Source organism: Cygnus atratus, chromosome 10, assembly GCF_013377495.2.
Source record: "Cygnus atratus isolate AKBS03 ecotype Queensland, Australia chromosome 10, CAtr_DNAZoo_HiC_assembly, whole genome shotgun sequence".
In the NCBI taxonomy this organism is placed as follows: Eukaryota; Metazoa; Chordata; class Aves; order Anseriformes; family Anatidae; genus Cygnus; species Cygnus atratus.
The window spans coordinates 17,716,325-17,732,206 of NC_066371.1; the positions used below are offsets into that span (position 1 = coordinate 17,716,325).

The window sequence follows — 15,882 nt, forward strand, 5'->3', positions numbered from 1 at the left end:
CTCATCAGTTACCTAACTCGGACCCCATCTTCAGAGGTGCATCCGCCAGTGCATCTCCATGGGCTGGAACATGGCTCTCGGTGTCAGGGGGAAGCTAAGCCAGCATCAGGCAGTGGGACGGCACTGCCGCAGCCTTACACGTCACCCTTACCTCCCTTCTAACGGAGTTATCCAAACTACTTGCAGGTTTATTTTAGCAAAATTATACATGACTCCAACCTTAAATTCAATTTCTCCAGCACTTGAAAAACAGACATTGTTTTCCATGTTTCTCCCCAATGAATCATAACCGAGGCTCCAGCACTTACCAAGCATCATGTGCTCAGATGCATGTCATACCAAAACCACACACATCCTGACTGTTAGCTGAAAGCCTGCTTCAGTTCGCTTCTCAACGTTTGGTAATTGAAAGCAATGTTTCAGTCCTCTGCAGGAAGCAGTTCAGAAGTAGCTAAAATGCATTGTTCTTAGATATTTTTTGTACAACCTTTAAACGCAGCTGTTCTGTCCACTGGCACCAGGCAGCAGTAATTCACACTCGTCCTGGAGGAACAGGCTAACTCTGCCAACTGCTTAAGGAAAAGGAAAAAGAGAGGCCCACCGAAGGGGACAGTTTTGCTTACACTCACTTCCAGCCTTTAGATTGCTAAGGAACAGATGCCAAAAGTATTACTGTACCTCCAAGTGAAGAAATCACAGACGTTTCACACTCCCTTTGGCAGAAAGAGAGCTCTAACTTGAAATGGTTGTATTGTAGGAGTGTTTCTCTTGCAGAAAGAACAAGTATCCACTTACATTGCTTCTTAATTAGCATGTAAGATGTTTTTCTTCACACAAACACAATGCATACTATTGCTAAATGAAAACTATTTCATTTGTGTAACTTAATTCAAATATTATTATTTTTGGCATCCTTTATAACGTTCATTTTCTGACATCATCTACAGTACTTATTCACTAACACTTAGGCTTGAAAGAGGACAGCTGCTTTTGTTACAGACCACTTAAGGATTTATAGGCCACTGATACAAAGTGCCTCCTCCACGTGGTGGGGATCACTTCCTCCAGAACCAGCCATTTATATGCGTTGCTTCTGTTATTGTGAGGTAGCGAAACAAGAACAGAAGATATTGCAAAATACAATGATATATATCCAGAGCGGGAAAATCCTAAGTCGTCGTTACTCATATATTTTTTAAGCAATCTAAATTTCCTTGAAAAACAAACAACACAACACAAACCTGAAAATATTAGCAGTTTACTTGCCATGTGTCAGCCAATTACCTGAAGCATTCACAACATGAAAAACCAGCCCAAACAGCTCTTCAAACCCGGTCTCCCTTGACTGGCGGCCACCTAAGTACACGACCCTTTTTCATCCCCTTCTCTAAGCTCTGTGCCTCTCTCTTACGTTGAGTAGCCCTTCCTTTTTATGGCTTAGCACTCCATCCCAAAAAGCTTCCATGTAGGCAATATGCAACAGATAATTGTTTTTGCAAGAATCATCTCCTCCGCAGAACATGGACATGTTCTCTGGACATTCGATATGGTTTCCTAACAAAGATAAAGAACGCCTCCCCCTTTTTTTTGCCACTGCTGCCATTTCAGCATTACTTTTTGGTGCATCCCCCCTGCAGGGAATCTTCTGCCCTACCTAAAACTCTAGTTCTGTCCAAGGCAGGTAAAACGGGTGACTGAGCTCTGCTAATGCCCTTCTCACAGCACTGCTACAGCAGCTCTACGCTGTGGCTTTGGAGAATGTGTTAGGACTGCCAGAGCCCTGCAGCACAGCAGCTCCCGATCCAGCTGGCTGCCCAGTGGATCTTTAACCAAGGTCTACATCTGGCAAATCTGCCAGTTCTTCCCCCATTCTAGTGGAGAAGCAGGTGGCAAAGTTTTCACTGACCATCTCAGGCTAGAAACAACTCAGCAAAGGCACCCAGGAAGTTAAGCACTGCCTCAAAGCTTCTCCAGCCACCTATAAATAAACTTCACTCTTCCCTGAAAAGAGCTTTTGTTCTTTTGAATTTTTCAACTTGACCATCAGGCTGTTTGGAGAGTTAAGCATCATACTTACACAAGTTCTTCAAGCTCAGAAGTATGCATGCACTACTGATTTCTCCCCTGCTCTCTCCACCCTCTGTAATCAGAATGCTGCAGTTCCTTCCCATAAAAATTCAAATCATGATTATTTTTTTTTGCAGCTTAGTGCTACAGCCAGTGGAAAACCCTTTGAGATGAGAAGTCAACTTAAATAAAACAATTGAAACATATTAACAAGAAATAGGATAGCCTTACATACAAATATAGGTCAGACTTTCTAAATTTATCCTCGCTAAAACAAGATTTTTCAGAGTTTAAACCTTGGACTGGATAGTTACTTCCAAATGTAATCAGCCAGGAGACAATAAATCACAGTAAAAGAAAGAAGGAAAGAACAAGCTGTAAAACACATAAAGGAGCATCCCATCACTGCCTGCCTGCAGCAAGCGATACAGAAGAGCTTCCTGAAGGTATAATACTCACAAGTATGAAAGAATGCAAGAGAACCGCATGATGTAAGACCTTAGTCAAAAGCCAAACCCACAAAACTGAAATCTAAATCTAATGTAGAGTAAAATCAATTAACGCAATCCCAGATCCTACTTACATCAAAAAAAGGAAATCACCCAAGTCTCTGCTCACCCACTGCTATCTCTGCTCCGCTCTTCCACTGGCTGCTCACTCACCTCCAAACCTCCTCAAGTTAGCGCCTGATGCCTGCCTGATGGCTTATTTTGAAGTACCATAATTTTTTGAAGAGGTCTTATATGAGGTTATACCTGAGCTGTCAATAGCGAGTTTTAATATATAGTAAGTATCTGCAAAAAATCTGAAATGGTAAGTGATCTATTTCGTTCTGCTGAGGTAACAGTATATATGAATTAGCCTGTTAAAAAATTAAATTAAAAAAAGACAAATCCCTAACATTTGAAAAAGTAGAATGACAGAAAGTTCCAGCATTTCAGTATTACCGCAATAACAAGTGTCCAAGTATAACAGGACATTGCAGCAATTATAAAAAAGTTTCTTAAAATGCACCATTGTGGCTACGATTTCAGGAATGTAAACATGAGCCCATTTCATCTCTTCAACATGTTGTTAAACTTTGGGATCTAGGTGGAAACCAACCTCTGACTACAGCTCTCATCTGCTCTGGGTTTTTAGGGATTTGGGGATAAAAAAAAAAAAAAAAATACTCAGCCAGTCTCATTAGCCGAAGAGAAAAATCTTTCTGGTTCTTTAACCTGTGACATGATATCCCTGGCTTCCCTGCTCTAATTATTTTACCACGGTGTCACAGAACAGCACATTTCTTGGAGGGGCGACAGGAGAAATAACTGAACCTTTAAGATTTACCTGATGCAGTCACCTCCCCATAACTCTACTCAAAGAGCAACAACAAATTAGCTCCAGTTTCGTTTGAAAAAACACACAATATCCTAAAAAATGCATAAGGGAAGAACCATTTCTGCCAACTGCGAAGACCAGAAGACAAAAGATGTGGATGCTACAGAGCTGAAAAAAGGCTCTGCAGAAGCTGCAGTCTGTCCTTACAAGACACGGGTACTGAAATTACAGAGTACTTTTTTTTTTTTTGGAAGATATCTGCAGTAAAACTACAAACCTCATACAGATCAATGCAGACCTGACACTCAACCCTAGGCTTGCCAGTCAGGACCCAGAACTAACGTTTCATTTCTTTCTCAAAAGCAAATTATACGAAAGTCACCATAGTACCTGGGTGCTTGAAGGCACAATAATCTAATTCTGAGAAAGTCAAAATTAAGCTGATGAAAGAGAGGGAAGCCACCCAGTGTTGCCATCTGGAGTGCAAGTCAGGCTACCGCATATATTGGGATGAAAAGGACCTGATCTAGAAAGGGAAGTCACCACCGGTATGGAAATTAAAACTATCTGTGCATAAGTCTGAACTGTTTCACATCCATAAGGCACTTTGAATTGCTCGGAGGAGAAAAACATCCAGAAAAGCAAGCGATAAAAGATGAGGTTACAGAGACACTTCAAACTTTCCCTAAAATTTCTAACAAACGGGAAGGAAAATCCAACAGTTTAAGGAAAGAGTGAAGAGGCTTCCAGGAGAAAAGAAGGTCAGAGGGGTTACTGGAAAGATTCAGAGACGGGTACAAATTAATCATTTTATAGCTAACTGCAATGCCCACCCAAGAACTTCTGGCAGGCAATTCCTCTTACATTCTGCTCATTCATGTGCTGGGTCACGTGCAGCTTTTATACTTCAGCCATGTTAACATCCTTTGAAGTCAAACTTGGCACATGCAACAAACCTTTTATACCGAGTCACTGGAAAATACTGTAAAAACTATTTATGATCACACAGAGAAAACTATGGGCCAATGTCAGGAGAAAGCTTGCATATAAAATACACACGGCAGTGGGTCATGCCCTAGTGCAACAAGATTAGCCACATACATGTGTGCTCAATATTGCCAGGGTACATCAGTCTGTTCTGCAGGCTCTGGGAAAAACTTGGTGGTGTTGAAACTCAATGGTGAAACTGTGCAGAACTGTTAGAGGAAATAAAAAATGGCAGTTAAATTTTCTTACAATATTTTCTACTTTTTGATTTGAAAAAACAAAAATACTTGCATTCATTACTTAACGCCTGTCATGCAATGATTTTTGTAAAAGTTGAAACCAGCTTAAGTCAATCCAAGAACCCCAAATTTGCAAAAGCGTATGGATTTTAGTTAGTTCAGTCACACAGAAGACTTCAGCAGATAGACTCATAGGGCTGAGGAACAGATTAAACATTTTCTTCAAATACATGAAGTGCAAAGTAAAAGATGTCAACATGAGAACGGAAAGTTTACTTAGGAAGAGCTTTAACAACACAAGCCATTCTGGAAATAAGGTCAGAGTGATGGAATTAACTGTGTCAAATTGTCAGGAGATAGGATTATAGAGATTCGTTTTTCCAGCTTGAACAATTCTTAAGAGAAAAAGGGAAAAGGGCCTGGATCATTAATGCCTAGAAATTATGGTCTCTATCCATCAGATACACAATGTAACGTTAGCAGCTGTGAAGCAGGGAAAGCTGAGAATGCACATTCATTCAATTTCAGACAGAGATTTCAAAAATATCCAAAAACCAGGCTTTAGACCTTTGGACAAAAAATGGTGTTTAAATAACCTTTTTTTAAAAAAAAAAAAAAGATTTTTCATGGGCTGTTTTATAAAAGGAATAAACATTTCATTAAAACTTTATTGAAACTGTTTGTAATTGCTAATAAAATCTGAACTACTGAAACCTCTAGAAGCACTATAAATGCACTAACAGCTTCATTACATTTTGCACAACTACTCCTAACAATATAGTAAAATAATTCCTGTGAGAAGCTGATAACCAAAGCAGCCACAGCAGCAGCACCTCACATCAGTTACTCCTGTGTTCGAAGTGCCCAAGCCAAAGGTTGTCAAATTCTGCAGTCAACAGCTTCACCTTGCTTCTGGCTTAGGGGAAACTTCAGTCAGAAAAACAGATCACAAGGAAAAGCATCTGGGATTTCTGTTTCCACCCTTCCTAAAAGACTGATTTGTGAATACTAAACGTTACTGATGTGAAACCTGTGACAGCAAGGGTCAGGAAGCATCGCTCCTTCTCTCAGACAGGATGAAGCAACGCGTGCCCACACAGGCCACAAACGGTGGGACTTTGATAGGAGCAGGGGAATCGACCTTAACTTGACTGCAATGTGCGACTGCCCCGTTACTTGCAGCAACTGTACATCTGTGCCACATTAAAGGCTACATGAAGCAGTAATTAGTGTGTTCTAAGACTTCTCCCAGATGTTTTGGAAAGTTTTTCTCATGGCTTGTAGAAATCATCCCACCTCCCCCCCTCTCCTATTCTATTCCCTCTGGCGGTGTGACGGGACGCGTGAAGCCCAGCTCCAGGCATAAGCCTGTGGGCAGCCAGCAAACAGGGAGCTTCGGGCTCATGTTTTGGGCACAGCATTTACCTAGTTGGGCACCACGTGTACCTTTATGGGCACATTTACCTACTTGGGCACCACATGTACCTTGTGGACAAGCACCTATGGAGCACTGCTGTGCTGCAGCGTTAGTTTGCAGTGCTGGAGGAGCTATACGAGAAATGTACAGGCCTGCCGGGTTTCAAGCAGGCAGCATGGACACGGGTATCTCGTTTATTCAACAGCATGGCAACTACAAAGCATGGCGGCTTCCAGCAGAATTTTCCACCGGGGGAAGCGGCCAAATGGCTGAGGTCAAAGCCTCCACACTTCAATCGCGGCGAGGCCCTTCGCTTCCCCGGCACTCCTCTGTCGGGATAAGCCCTCGCCGACAACCGGCCCGGCGGGGCGCAGGGCCCGCCCCGTGCCCGGCACCGCCCGCGGCCGGCAGCGCCGCGCCCCCCCCCAGCCCGCCCGGGGCCTCCCGGACTTGGCGAGCGGCGGCGGCGCGGTGCCTACCCCTCGTCACGATAAGAGTCCCGGCACGGCCCGGCCCGGCCCGGCCCGGCGGAGGGCGGCCGGCGGGTCTCTGCACCGCGCCGCAGCAGGAGAGAAAACGAAAGGAGGCTGGGCAGGCCAGCGCGTTCAGTCTGGGGGAAAAAAATGTCCTTCTTCGAGTAGAAATTAATGTAGCGTTTTATTCCGATTCTTACTCTTACCGAGTCATTGTCTATAGCAACCGTGTCCATAACACTCTAATTCTCAAGAGCGCAACTTTCTAGTAAATGGTACATCTGTCAAACTGCAGGAAACATCTGGGAAAATGGTTAAATAAAAATGTGAGATTAAACCTTTGTTTCCATATGGTTATGATATACATCTAGAATATGTTTGTAAATGTTACTGGTTCTTTTCTTGCCTCTCGCTAGATATCCGGCTTTTGGCCCGGTGTTGAATTTCACCCCAGTGTAGATACATAACTTCTGCGATGTAAAATTCCCCATTAATGAAAACAAAGAATGGCCCCTTGGGATAAAAAACCAACAGCAGGGCTCGAGGGATGCGTGTTCTGTTCCTGCACACACAGGCTGCCTTGTTGCTCCGGTGAGCGGGTTAGGCCCTGCGCTGCGCTGGTGCCTCTGAAATGATGACACAGCTCTTCACCTCCCAGGGCAGCCTGGAGACTCAACGTACAAATGCCTATGGAAGCGTCATGCTACTTTACAAAAAGAAGGAAGATTAAAGTGGAAAACATTATATAGAAGTAGGGTTCTGGAACTAGCTAACAAAACCTTTCCATTTGCAACTGGAGACACGTGAAAAGTGGAGAGACCTGAACTAATCCTGCCTGTTTTGTTTGTTTGTTTGTTTCTCTCCAAATACTTAAAAAATAGTTCCAAATTTTGACTGAGAGCCTATCGGTTGTGCACAGAAAGATCTGATATGTCAAAATTTTTAATTTTTAACCCTGAAACCGTCCATACCCAGCCTTTCACACGTGTTTAGCTACAGGCTTCTGAACTGAAAGGGACTTGAGTATTTTCTGAAATGCCCCCTTGGTAAAGAACTTCTGTAAAACTCAGTGTTAAATATTAACTCAGACACATTAGCTCTTTCAAGTCAGTCTATGAAGGTTCAATTTAATCTACATTTGTTGGAAAGAAGAATTTTGTGTAGTGAGTGATCTCCATTAATAATTAGGAAAATATATCCAGTTGGTTTTGGTTTGGTCCATCATTCAAGGAATGCATTGGAGAAAGGACAAAAAAAGACAAAAGAAAAAACTTGGAAAAGCAATTTGAAACCTGCTATGTAATCCTTTGACCACTGTAATCAACGACAGCCACATTGTACCAGTTTCACTAGAAGTACAGCGAATTTCAGGTTTAGCAGAATCTCTTTGAAAACACCAGGTTAATCCCTAAAATACTTTAAAGGCATATATATTCATGTCAGAAGTAGTGAGTGAAGATGCCTGCAAGCAAATGAGAGACATTGGGTGTTCTGAGTTGTTTTGTTTTCCTAATTCCAATTTGTCACAATAAAATGACATTGTAAACATACTTCTTAATATCCCATGAATATTGGAAACAAAAAAGGGGTAGTTAGCAGCTAAGACCATTTCTGAAAACTGCCACACTACCTCTGCAACCCAGTTCTAAATCTTTTCAAGCCCTGCTTGGAGCTGAAGCCAGCCTCTGCCACCACAGGGACCTGATTTTCTGCAGAGCATTTCAACCCTGCATTCTCAGCCCAGCTCAGAAAACAGTATGGAGGAAAGTAATGGGGTCCTCCTATAAAAAGGAATATTGTTTATTAAGTACTTCAGATCTTACACAAAATTCCTTGTCTTGAGCTAGTACATGCTTGCAGAGAACACAGCTGAGCCTGCTTTGAGCAGGAGGCTGGATGAAATGATTTCCTGAGGCCTAACCTGAATTTTTCTGTGATTTGCAAATCCAGGTAACTTCTAGGACAGCATAAGACAGATTTAAAAAAAATGGCGCCAAGGTAATTTCTGCTATAGTGTTATATTAAAGTAAGCAAACTCCATTGGATATTCATGGTAAGAAACTTGTGATACACAATGGCAGCTTCCAAACTCCAGGAATCTAGCCTGGCTTTATGAATCAGATTTGCCATGGTTCTTCATTGTAACAAAAGTGAAGACACAACCTATAATTTGAAACAGAAGTGTCTGGGTCTGCTTGGCTAGGTCTAAAACTAAACATTATCTTAAGCGATACACATTAAATTATTCATGTGTAGACCTTTCTTTTAGAATAGAACAGAGCAGTTCAGTTGGAAGAGACTTTCAAAGATCGAGTCCAACCGCCTGGCCACTGCAGAGCTAACCAAAAGTTGAGGCCTATCACTGAGGGCATCACCAAATGCCTCTTGAGCACCGCCAGGCCCGGGGCATCCGTCAGCCACCTCCCCAGCAGCCTGAGCCAGCCACCCCATGGTGAAGAAACCTTTCCTCAGGCCCAGTCTGAGCCTCCCCTGGCGCTGCCTTTGCCTTCTAACTTAACGGCTGCAAAATTTTGTAATGGTAATTTTCATGTAGAAATTAATATTGTGATCCTATGCCACCATGCCAAACAGCAATTGAGACCAACAGATCAACAGAAACATTTCATTCATAGTACTGCATGTACTGTACACAGCCCCAAACCAAAAATGCTAACTTTCAGCCTGACGTACTCTACAAGCAAAGAGCAAAAATACTAGTATTCTTCCAAAACACATTCAAATGGTCAGTTTTACATACAATTTCACCAGTGACACAAAATTCGAATGCTTTTGAAGATGTCTGTGACAAACTCATTTAACTGTAAATACAGTGATTTGAAACCACAATTTGCTAGCATACAAACTATTTTTAAAATTGCCACACCACAGCTATAAACTATTACCCATAACTGTCCCTTGTCCAAATGCAGTTCAGTTACTAATTTCTAGTTCCTAGTAAAAGCCAGAGAAGCAAAAACAGCACGGTACCATTTCTTTTAAAAAAGAAAGAAAGAAGAGAAAAAGATGAGAGAAAAAAAAGTCAAAAATTAAAAAAAAAAAAAAAAAAAAAAAAAGATTTTTGTGCTCTTGGCATTTACCGATGTTATTTGCTCCTTGGCAAACAAAGTGCCATGAGCAGAAACTTATCAGACCTCAGTTCCCTGCGAGGACTTTTAAGGCAGAGATGATGCCTGCTGGGAAAAGGCTGATGTCAGCTCTCAGAGCTCCCTGCAAGGATAAGGAGGCCTTTGTTTTCAGCTGAACTGTGAAAATGAGAAAATGCCTCCAGCCTGACAAACAAGAAACCCACATAACATAGGTCAGGCCTGAGACCTTCACTTAAAGGTACAACACGCTTCACTCGCACTCCACTTACATCACAAAGCCCAGATATGGTTAATTTTACACCGGGCTTGCCATGAAATGCTAAATACACCTTGGAAATATAACAAAGAAGCTTCATCTGTTAAGGACTGGTATAGCTCCAGCCACTTTACCCATACTTGTAATTCTTACATAAATCAAGTTCCTAATTACTCTTCTGTAAATCAAGGTGAATTTAGTGAGGTCATACAAAAACAGAGGCATGTTCCAACTTGGGGATTAAATAAACTCGCCTCTCCTTTACAAAGCAGCAGAAAATGAAGTACGGTACAAAGCACATTTTAGTTCAGCAGGATTATACTTTAGTGAGTGCATTTTAAAAAAAAGCATTTGAGAGACAAGAAAGTATGCAATGCAAATAAAGGAATTTCATGTTACAGTGCCTGGGTTTTAATTTGAGGTGGAAGTATTCATTTTTCCCAAGTGAGGAGTTATGGGTGTAATCTCTACAACCACAAAAATACAAAAGCTGTATAAATGCAGTCCAGTACACGGCCACGAAGTATGGACTTTTAAAAATTAGTCTTGCAAGGTCTTGAGTATATTTTGATATTCTAAAGCTAAGAATTATCTCCTCTGAAAAACAGAGCCTTTGATAAATTTGTTTTGTGCACAGAAGTTACGTTACATAGTTTAGAAACATAAGAAGATTGCCAGGGCATGTGATTTGCCCTACTCCAGAGCCCACTTCACTCCAGTAGTTGTGTTTTTCCATGATAAAAGTAAACCCGAGTACAACTCTGAAAGAACCTAATCAAAGAAGATACATAAGGCAGTTACACCTGAGCAGGGAATATCTCAAAGCTTTAAATTTCAGAACAAAAGGTTGGAATCGTTTAATAACCAGCGCATTTAAATGGATTCATTCCCATTGATGCACAGTGACTGAGATGCTAGGGTACTGGTACCTAGGAGTTAACATCAAATTGCTAACATTCTGCCATCTATAATGAACCACAGCGCACAGTTCTTGTCCTATTCAATTACATTTCCACCCACAATATGCTGGTGTTAAGAGGATGAATATTCAACTGCTTCACAGTTCCACCAAGACGATCACAAAGACCCAGATGTCTGAACAAGAGATGCTTGTGGTTTTAAAGACTTCTGGCTTCCAAGCACTGCCTTCCAGATGAAAAAGATCTGTCCATTCTGGACAGTTAGAATAACTGAAGACATTCAGCTAAAGGAGTAAGGATTCAAACAGCGCTATGTGGCAAAGATGCGCAGCCTGTAGCTCTGCTATTGGGTGAGGCTGCTATGCCCAGAAACAGGTTTTGTATCACCAACTCCTTCCTCCTGTGCATTCAGGAGACTTCATGCTGAAAAGCTCAAAATACAGACGCTAAACCTCATCTTTGTGACTGCAAGTCACAAAAATGCATTTGTTGCCACCAAAGATACTGTGCCATCTATTCTCCAGATTACACTGTATAAGTGATAAGGGCATCGCGTATGGATTTGCTTTTCTAAATTGAACGTTATCAAAACTGAACTTCTAGAAGCTCGAAGTCACTACAATCTGACCACCATTATTGTGCTCCAAGAAATATTTCTTTCTCCAAATTAACTTTTGGTTAGTGCAAGCAAATCAAGCTTCTACAACACACTTCCCATCTCCAGAATTTTTAGGAAACTTCCACAAAGTTTGAATAATTCACTTCTATAGTTAAACCAGAATGAAAAAAAAAAAAAAAAAGACTGAAAAACATGAGAAAAGGCAACTTTATTGGTGGTGGTGTTAGGGAAACAGGAGTAAAATTCAGAGAACATTTGTGATCTTTTCTGAAAAGTATTCAGCAATTTCAGTTATACTGTAAAAGTTCAAGATTTTGTAATACTCAGTTGAAAGAGCTGCAGCCAAATCTAACTTACAAAATATGGTGGAAAAAAGATGGTCTGTGTACGCTATGTTAGATTGTGGTTCCTATGCAGTTGAAGGTTTAATTGAAATAGATTAAGACTCATCTCACGAATACTAGACAGACCACCACTGCCTTTTATTATCAGAAGACACACATTTCATATATGAAAGAATCTATTGAGTAAAAATGCACCACACTGGAAAAGAGTATGCAGCTTTAAAATCTATCTAAGGGATCACGTGAAGTAACTGCCGGCATCTTTTAGTTTAGAACTTTGGTTGCGCACAAGTCTGTTGGTTCAGACTTCATTATTTTTATGGCCTCCACTGTATAAAGTGTTATAATGTATGTAACTGCCAGCTGTGTTTTATTTCATCACTAGCATATGAACTTTTATAAATCACATCTTTTCCCACCAAGTTACATAATAATTCAAAAATGCCATAAAATTCTTCAGTTGTGTCATGTATGTATGCCACAGGAATAGAGCATATGGTTCTTTCCAGTACCACCATTTTCAGCGCCAAGAAAAGACTATAAATAGTTAAGTTTTTAGGAGAGAGAAGAAGGTATCTTGTAAATGAGAAGTCTCTCTCTGCTTGTGAGCTTTTATTGTTTTGCATTACTTCAGTGCTGGATTCCTGATTTGTAACAAATTCCAAGACTGCAGACTACAGGCCCAGCCTCTGACTAACACTATGGTGATTTATTTGAGGATAAATACCTCTGTCCGCATCTTATGACTGAACACAACAGTCCACAGCAGAGTGGAATGTAAGGAATGCAGAGGCTGTACGAGCTGAGGCAGCAGGGAACAGTGCTCAGCTATCAGGCTGCCCTGGACTGCTGAACCGCTCTGATCACTTCCTCCAGTCAAGAATGAAAGGAATTTTTAAGCCTGTACTTCATGCCAACCAGACCTGCATTCCCAGGAATGAGAACACAGCAAGAATGGCATTTGATGATTACCCAACACATGCACCTAACTCATCAACACCTTACCTGTATGAAACATTCCACATCCAACTGTCAGAGCTGGAGCGCAATCACGCAAGTAATGTTTAGCAACAACTGCAGCTTGCCCAGTTGTCAAGGCAGACTACAGAGCAGCTGGCTCACAATCTCCTGGCCTCTGAAAAATGCAAACCACTTCTGTTTCTCCTCCTCCTGCTTCCCCACCCCCAGAGTACAGACTGCTCAGAATCTGGGGAAGTGAAACGAGCAGATTACAAAGAACAAATGAACAATGCTTTAAAAATTCAAGGTGAGAACTTATGTTTTGTTACAAATAGTTAAGTTAAACTAATTCCTGTTTCTTTCTGTTGTATGCAAACAAAACAAAACGAGTCATCACCCATCTAATCACAACAGCCTTTGTGCAGATTTTCCATACAATCTGGAACAAAGGAAAAATCTAGCACAAAGTTTAGCATGCACAGAGATGAAGAGGATAGCACTAGATTCTGTGAACCAGAGGTAATAAAAGCGAGACACTTACAGATGTGGATTGAACATTCGACTCATTTTAGAAACATGTTCATTTTCACAGTCTAGCTCATCATCCCCTTGGTCCATGCTGAGCTTTCTCTTGCTGGGGCTGATAGGAGGAGGGCCTGTTCGATGGTTGGTTAGAGCAGAGGATACTGGAAGAGACTGCATTCTGGGCTCACCTCTTAGAGCTGCTTCACCTACAGGAAGAAGACAAGTGAGGATGAACACAATAGGGAAAACAGGTAAAATAGCGGGTTTTTTTGAAAACATAATTGCAGAAAAATTTCCCAAACAGATGTCAGCTGTGCACAGGCACATTTGAGACATGGTTGCAGGATAAGCAAGGCATCATAAGCCATACCTTAGTGCTTCATGCTGGAACAAAGCAACCATTGAAAAAAAGGTAATACAAGAAGGGTCAACTCACCCCCAGATAATCTGAAATGCTGAGCTAACACATCTTTCTAACAGTATTTTTGTTCAGAAGCATTCCTTCTTACAAGCTGCCATTCCAACATTGAATTTGCATTACCTCATTCTGCAAAGCATGACTATTTGCAATGAAATGTGCTTTGTTCCTTTTCTTATGGTTGTGGTATAAATTCCAGGACTACAGTTCACATTTATGCCAAATATGCAAGATCTAAAACTGAATAAGCGTTCAAATTCTCAAATTATTCTTTTTATAAAAAGCTGTCCAAAACAAGCTTCTCTGGTATATAACTATGCAAGGTAAAAATTAGGGGCGAAAATGGAACTTGCTGATGCAAGTGTAAATTTGTCCTTAAATGTCCTCTCCATACTTTTAAACTATGTTTGGTGCAATATACAAATGAGCACACTTTTTCAGCAGAAGAATCATAACATTTCAATTCTAAGAAAGCTGTTTTTCCACCAGGCAGACTGGTGTTAGAGTATTCAGTAGTTTATAAATTTTATATATTTTCTGATAACACTAATCAGAAAATGCCATTCACAGCATGTGGGAGTTACGTATAAATAATTCCAGAAATGATACAATTAGCTTGTATATAAACACGTTCACATAATGTTACTAAGCATGCATTAAATGTGACCATACTATTTTTCCCGTTTCAATTAAATGTCTCACTAAATGTGTAGCCTGAAGCACAGTGCTGCATTTCATCAACAGTTATGGACTTTACTGGAACTCACATCCTTACAGCCACAGGTCATATTTAGACCTCATCAGGATGTAGAAATGTTAAAAGAAAAAAAAGTTTGGGGGGCTTTGAAGGGGGGCTTGAAGATGAATTAAACTGAACAGTGTTCCCTATTCTGGTAATATCCCTGAAACAGCTACTTTTGCTAGAGTTTAAAATTTGTATTTTTCCTATGCTGCCAGAAGCATTTTGATTTTTACATGGCCATAATTTCCAAAACTAAAACTAGGATAAAGTTAACTTCATCTACAGTCCTGAGGTACCTGAGAATAGAAACCTTTGTATGCCACCACACATTTTCACATCATCACTGAAGCAGACGATTTATAAAACGTTGACCTAATTCCACACACAACAAATACTATTTTGTTGGAAAAAGAACGAGAGAGGAGAAAACCTCCTGAATGTTTACCAGTAAAAATAAGCATTTTGCCAATTTAGTCAGCATAATATAAACTAGCAAATATACACTGACCTATAAAACACCACAAGTCATGATTTCTATTAAAGACTCTGGCACCAGACCTAAATTGGAACTTTCCATCTCAGCTCTAAATAGTAAAAACTGTGCCCTAGTGCAGATGCTCTCAGACAGGCATCCAGACCCCTTGTGTTTGAAACAACCGAAGTGTTAGTTTGGAAGACCCCCACGCCCCCCAAGCACCAACATATCTCAAGAGAAGCTTTTATCAAAAAGACCCCTCATTTTAAATAATCTTCCTATCAATACAATTTCTGTATTTTTTTTCCTTCAGCCTTTACATTTTGCCTAGACAGTGATCATATTCTGACACAAACTTATTCAACTTCAGAAGTAAACCACATCATACCAATTTGTCTCGGTGAAATCAAGGAATCGATCTCAAGTCTCTCTTTGATAAGAAAGTTAATACCAATGTCAAAAGATAAAGCTTTTATAAATTAAGGTTTGTGATGCTTTCATCCCGCCCATATACAGTCACTCTCTCTGCAGTGTCCCAGATCACTTCTGAAGACTTGAACACAGAATTCCAGTAGAGAAGTCGCAAATTCCACATCGGCACCTATTTCCTACTGATCTCCTGGGCTGCTCCTGGCAAGAACGCAGCCAACCTAAATGCCATGTAAGGCTGACTCTGGGGTTTACAAAAAAGACAAAAATTTCTAGACATAAAATTCTTCAAATAAACAGAGCTTCAGCTTAACGAGGCCGGGGGACAGCGAGCAGCAGAGGGCAGGAGGAGCTCCGATCACCTCGGCCTCCTTCCAGGAGTGGCGGGAGCTGCACAGCTCCTCCTCAGCAGACCCAAGGGGCTGGTGCTGAGCACTTTATGCAGCCCACCCTGAGGCACAAGGCAAGCAGGGAACAACACCAAACAGAAGAGTCCAGATAACTGGGTGAGATCAAGAGGGAAAATATCCCCACATTGCACATGGGGTTAAATCACATACACATATACTGCATTTGTACTG

General features: G+C 41.0%; 1 protein-coding gene across 3 annotated transcripts in view; it reads right to left on the reverse strand.

Annotated features, from left to right (window-relative positions):
- VGLL4 (vestigial like family member 4) overlaps positions 1-15,882 on the reverse strand; it is a 91,784-nt gene that overhangs the window by 11,715 nt on the left and 64,187 nt on the right. For 2 of the 3 annotated variants that reach the window (XM_035558358.1, XM_035558357.2), the window contains one exon: positions 13,254-13,443. In XM_035558358.1, coding sequence (XP_035414251.1) covers positions 13,254-13,443 — 190 coding nt within the window. Of the gene's footprint in view, positions 1-13,253; positions 13,444-15,260; positions 15,408-15,882 lie in introns of those variants that run through there. The other variant, XM_035558359.2, reaches the window with a different exon arrangement.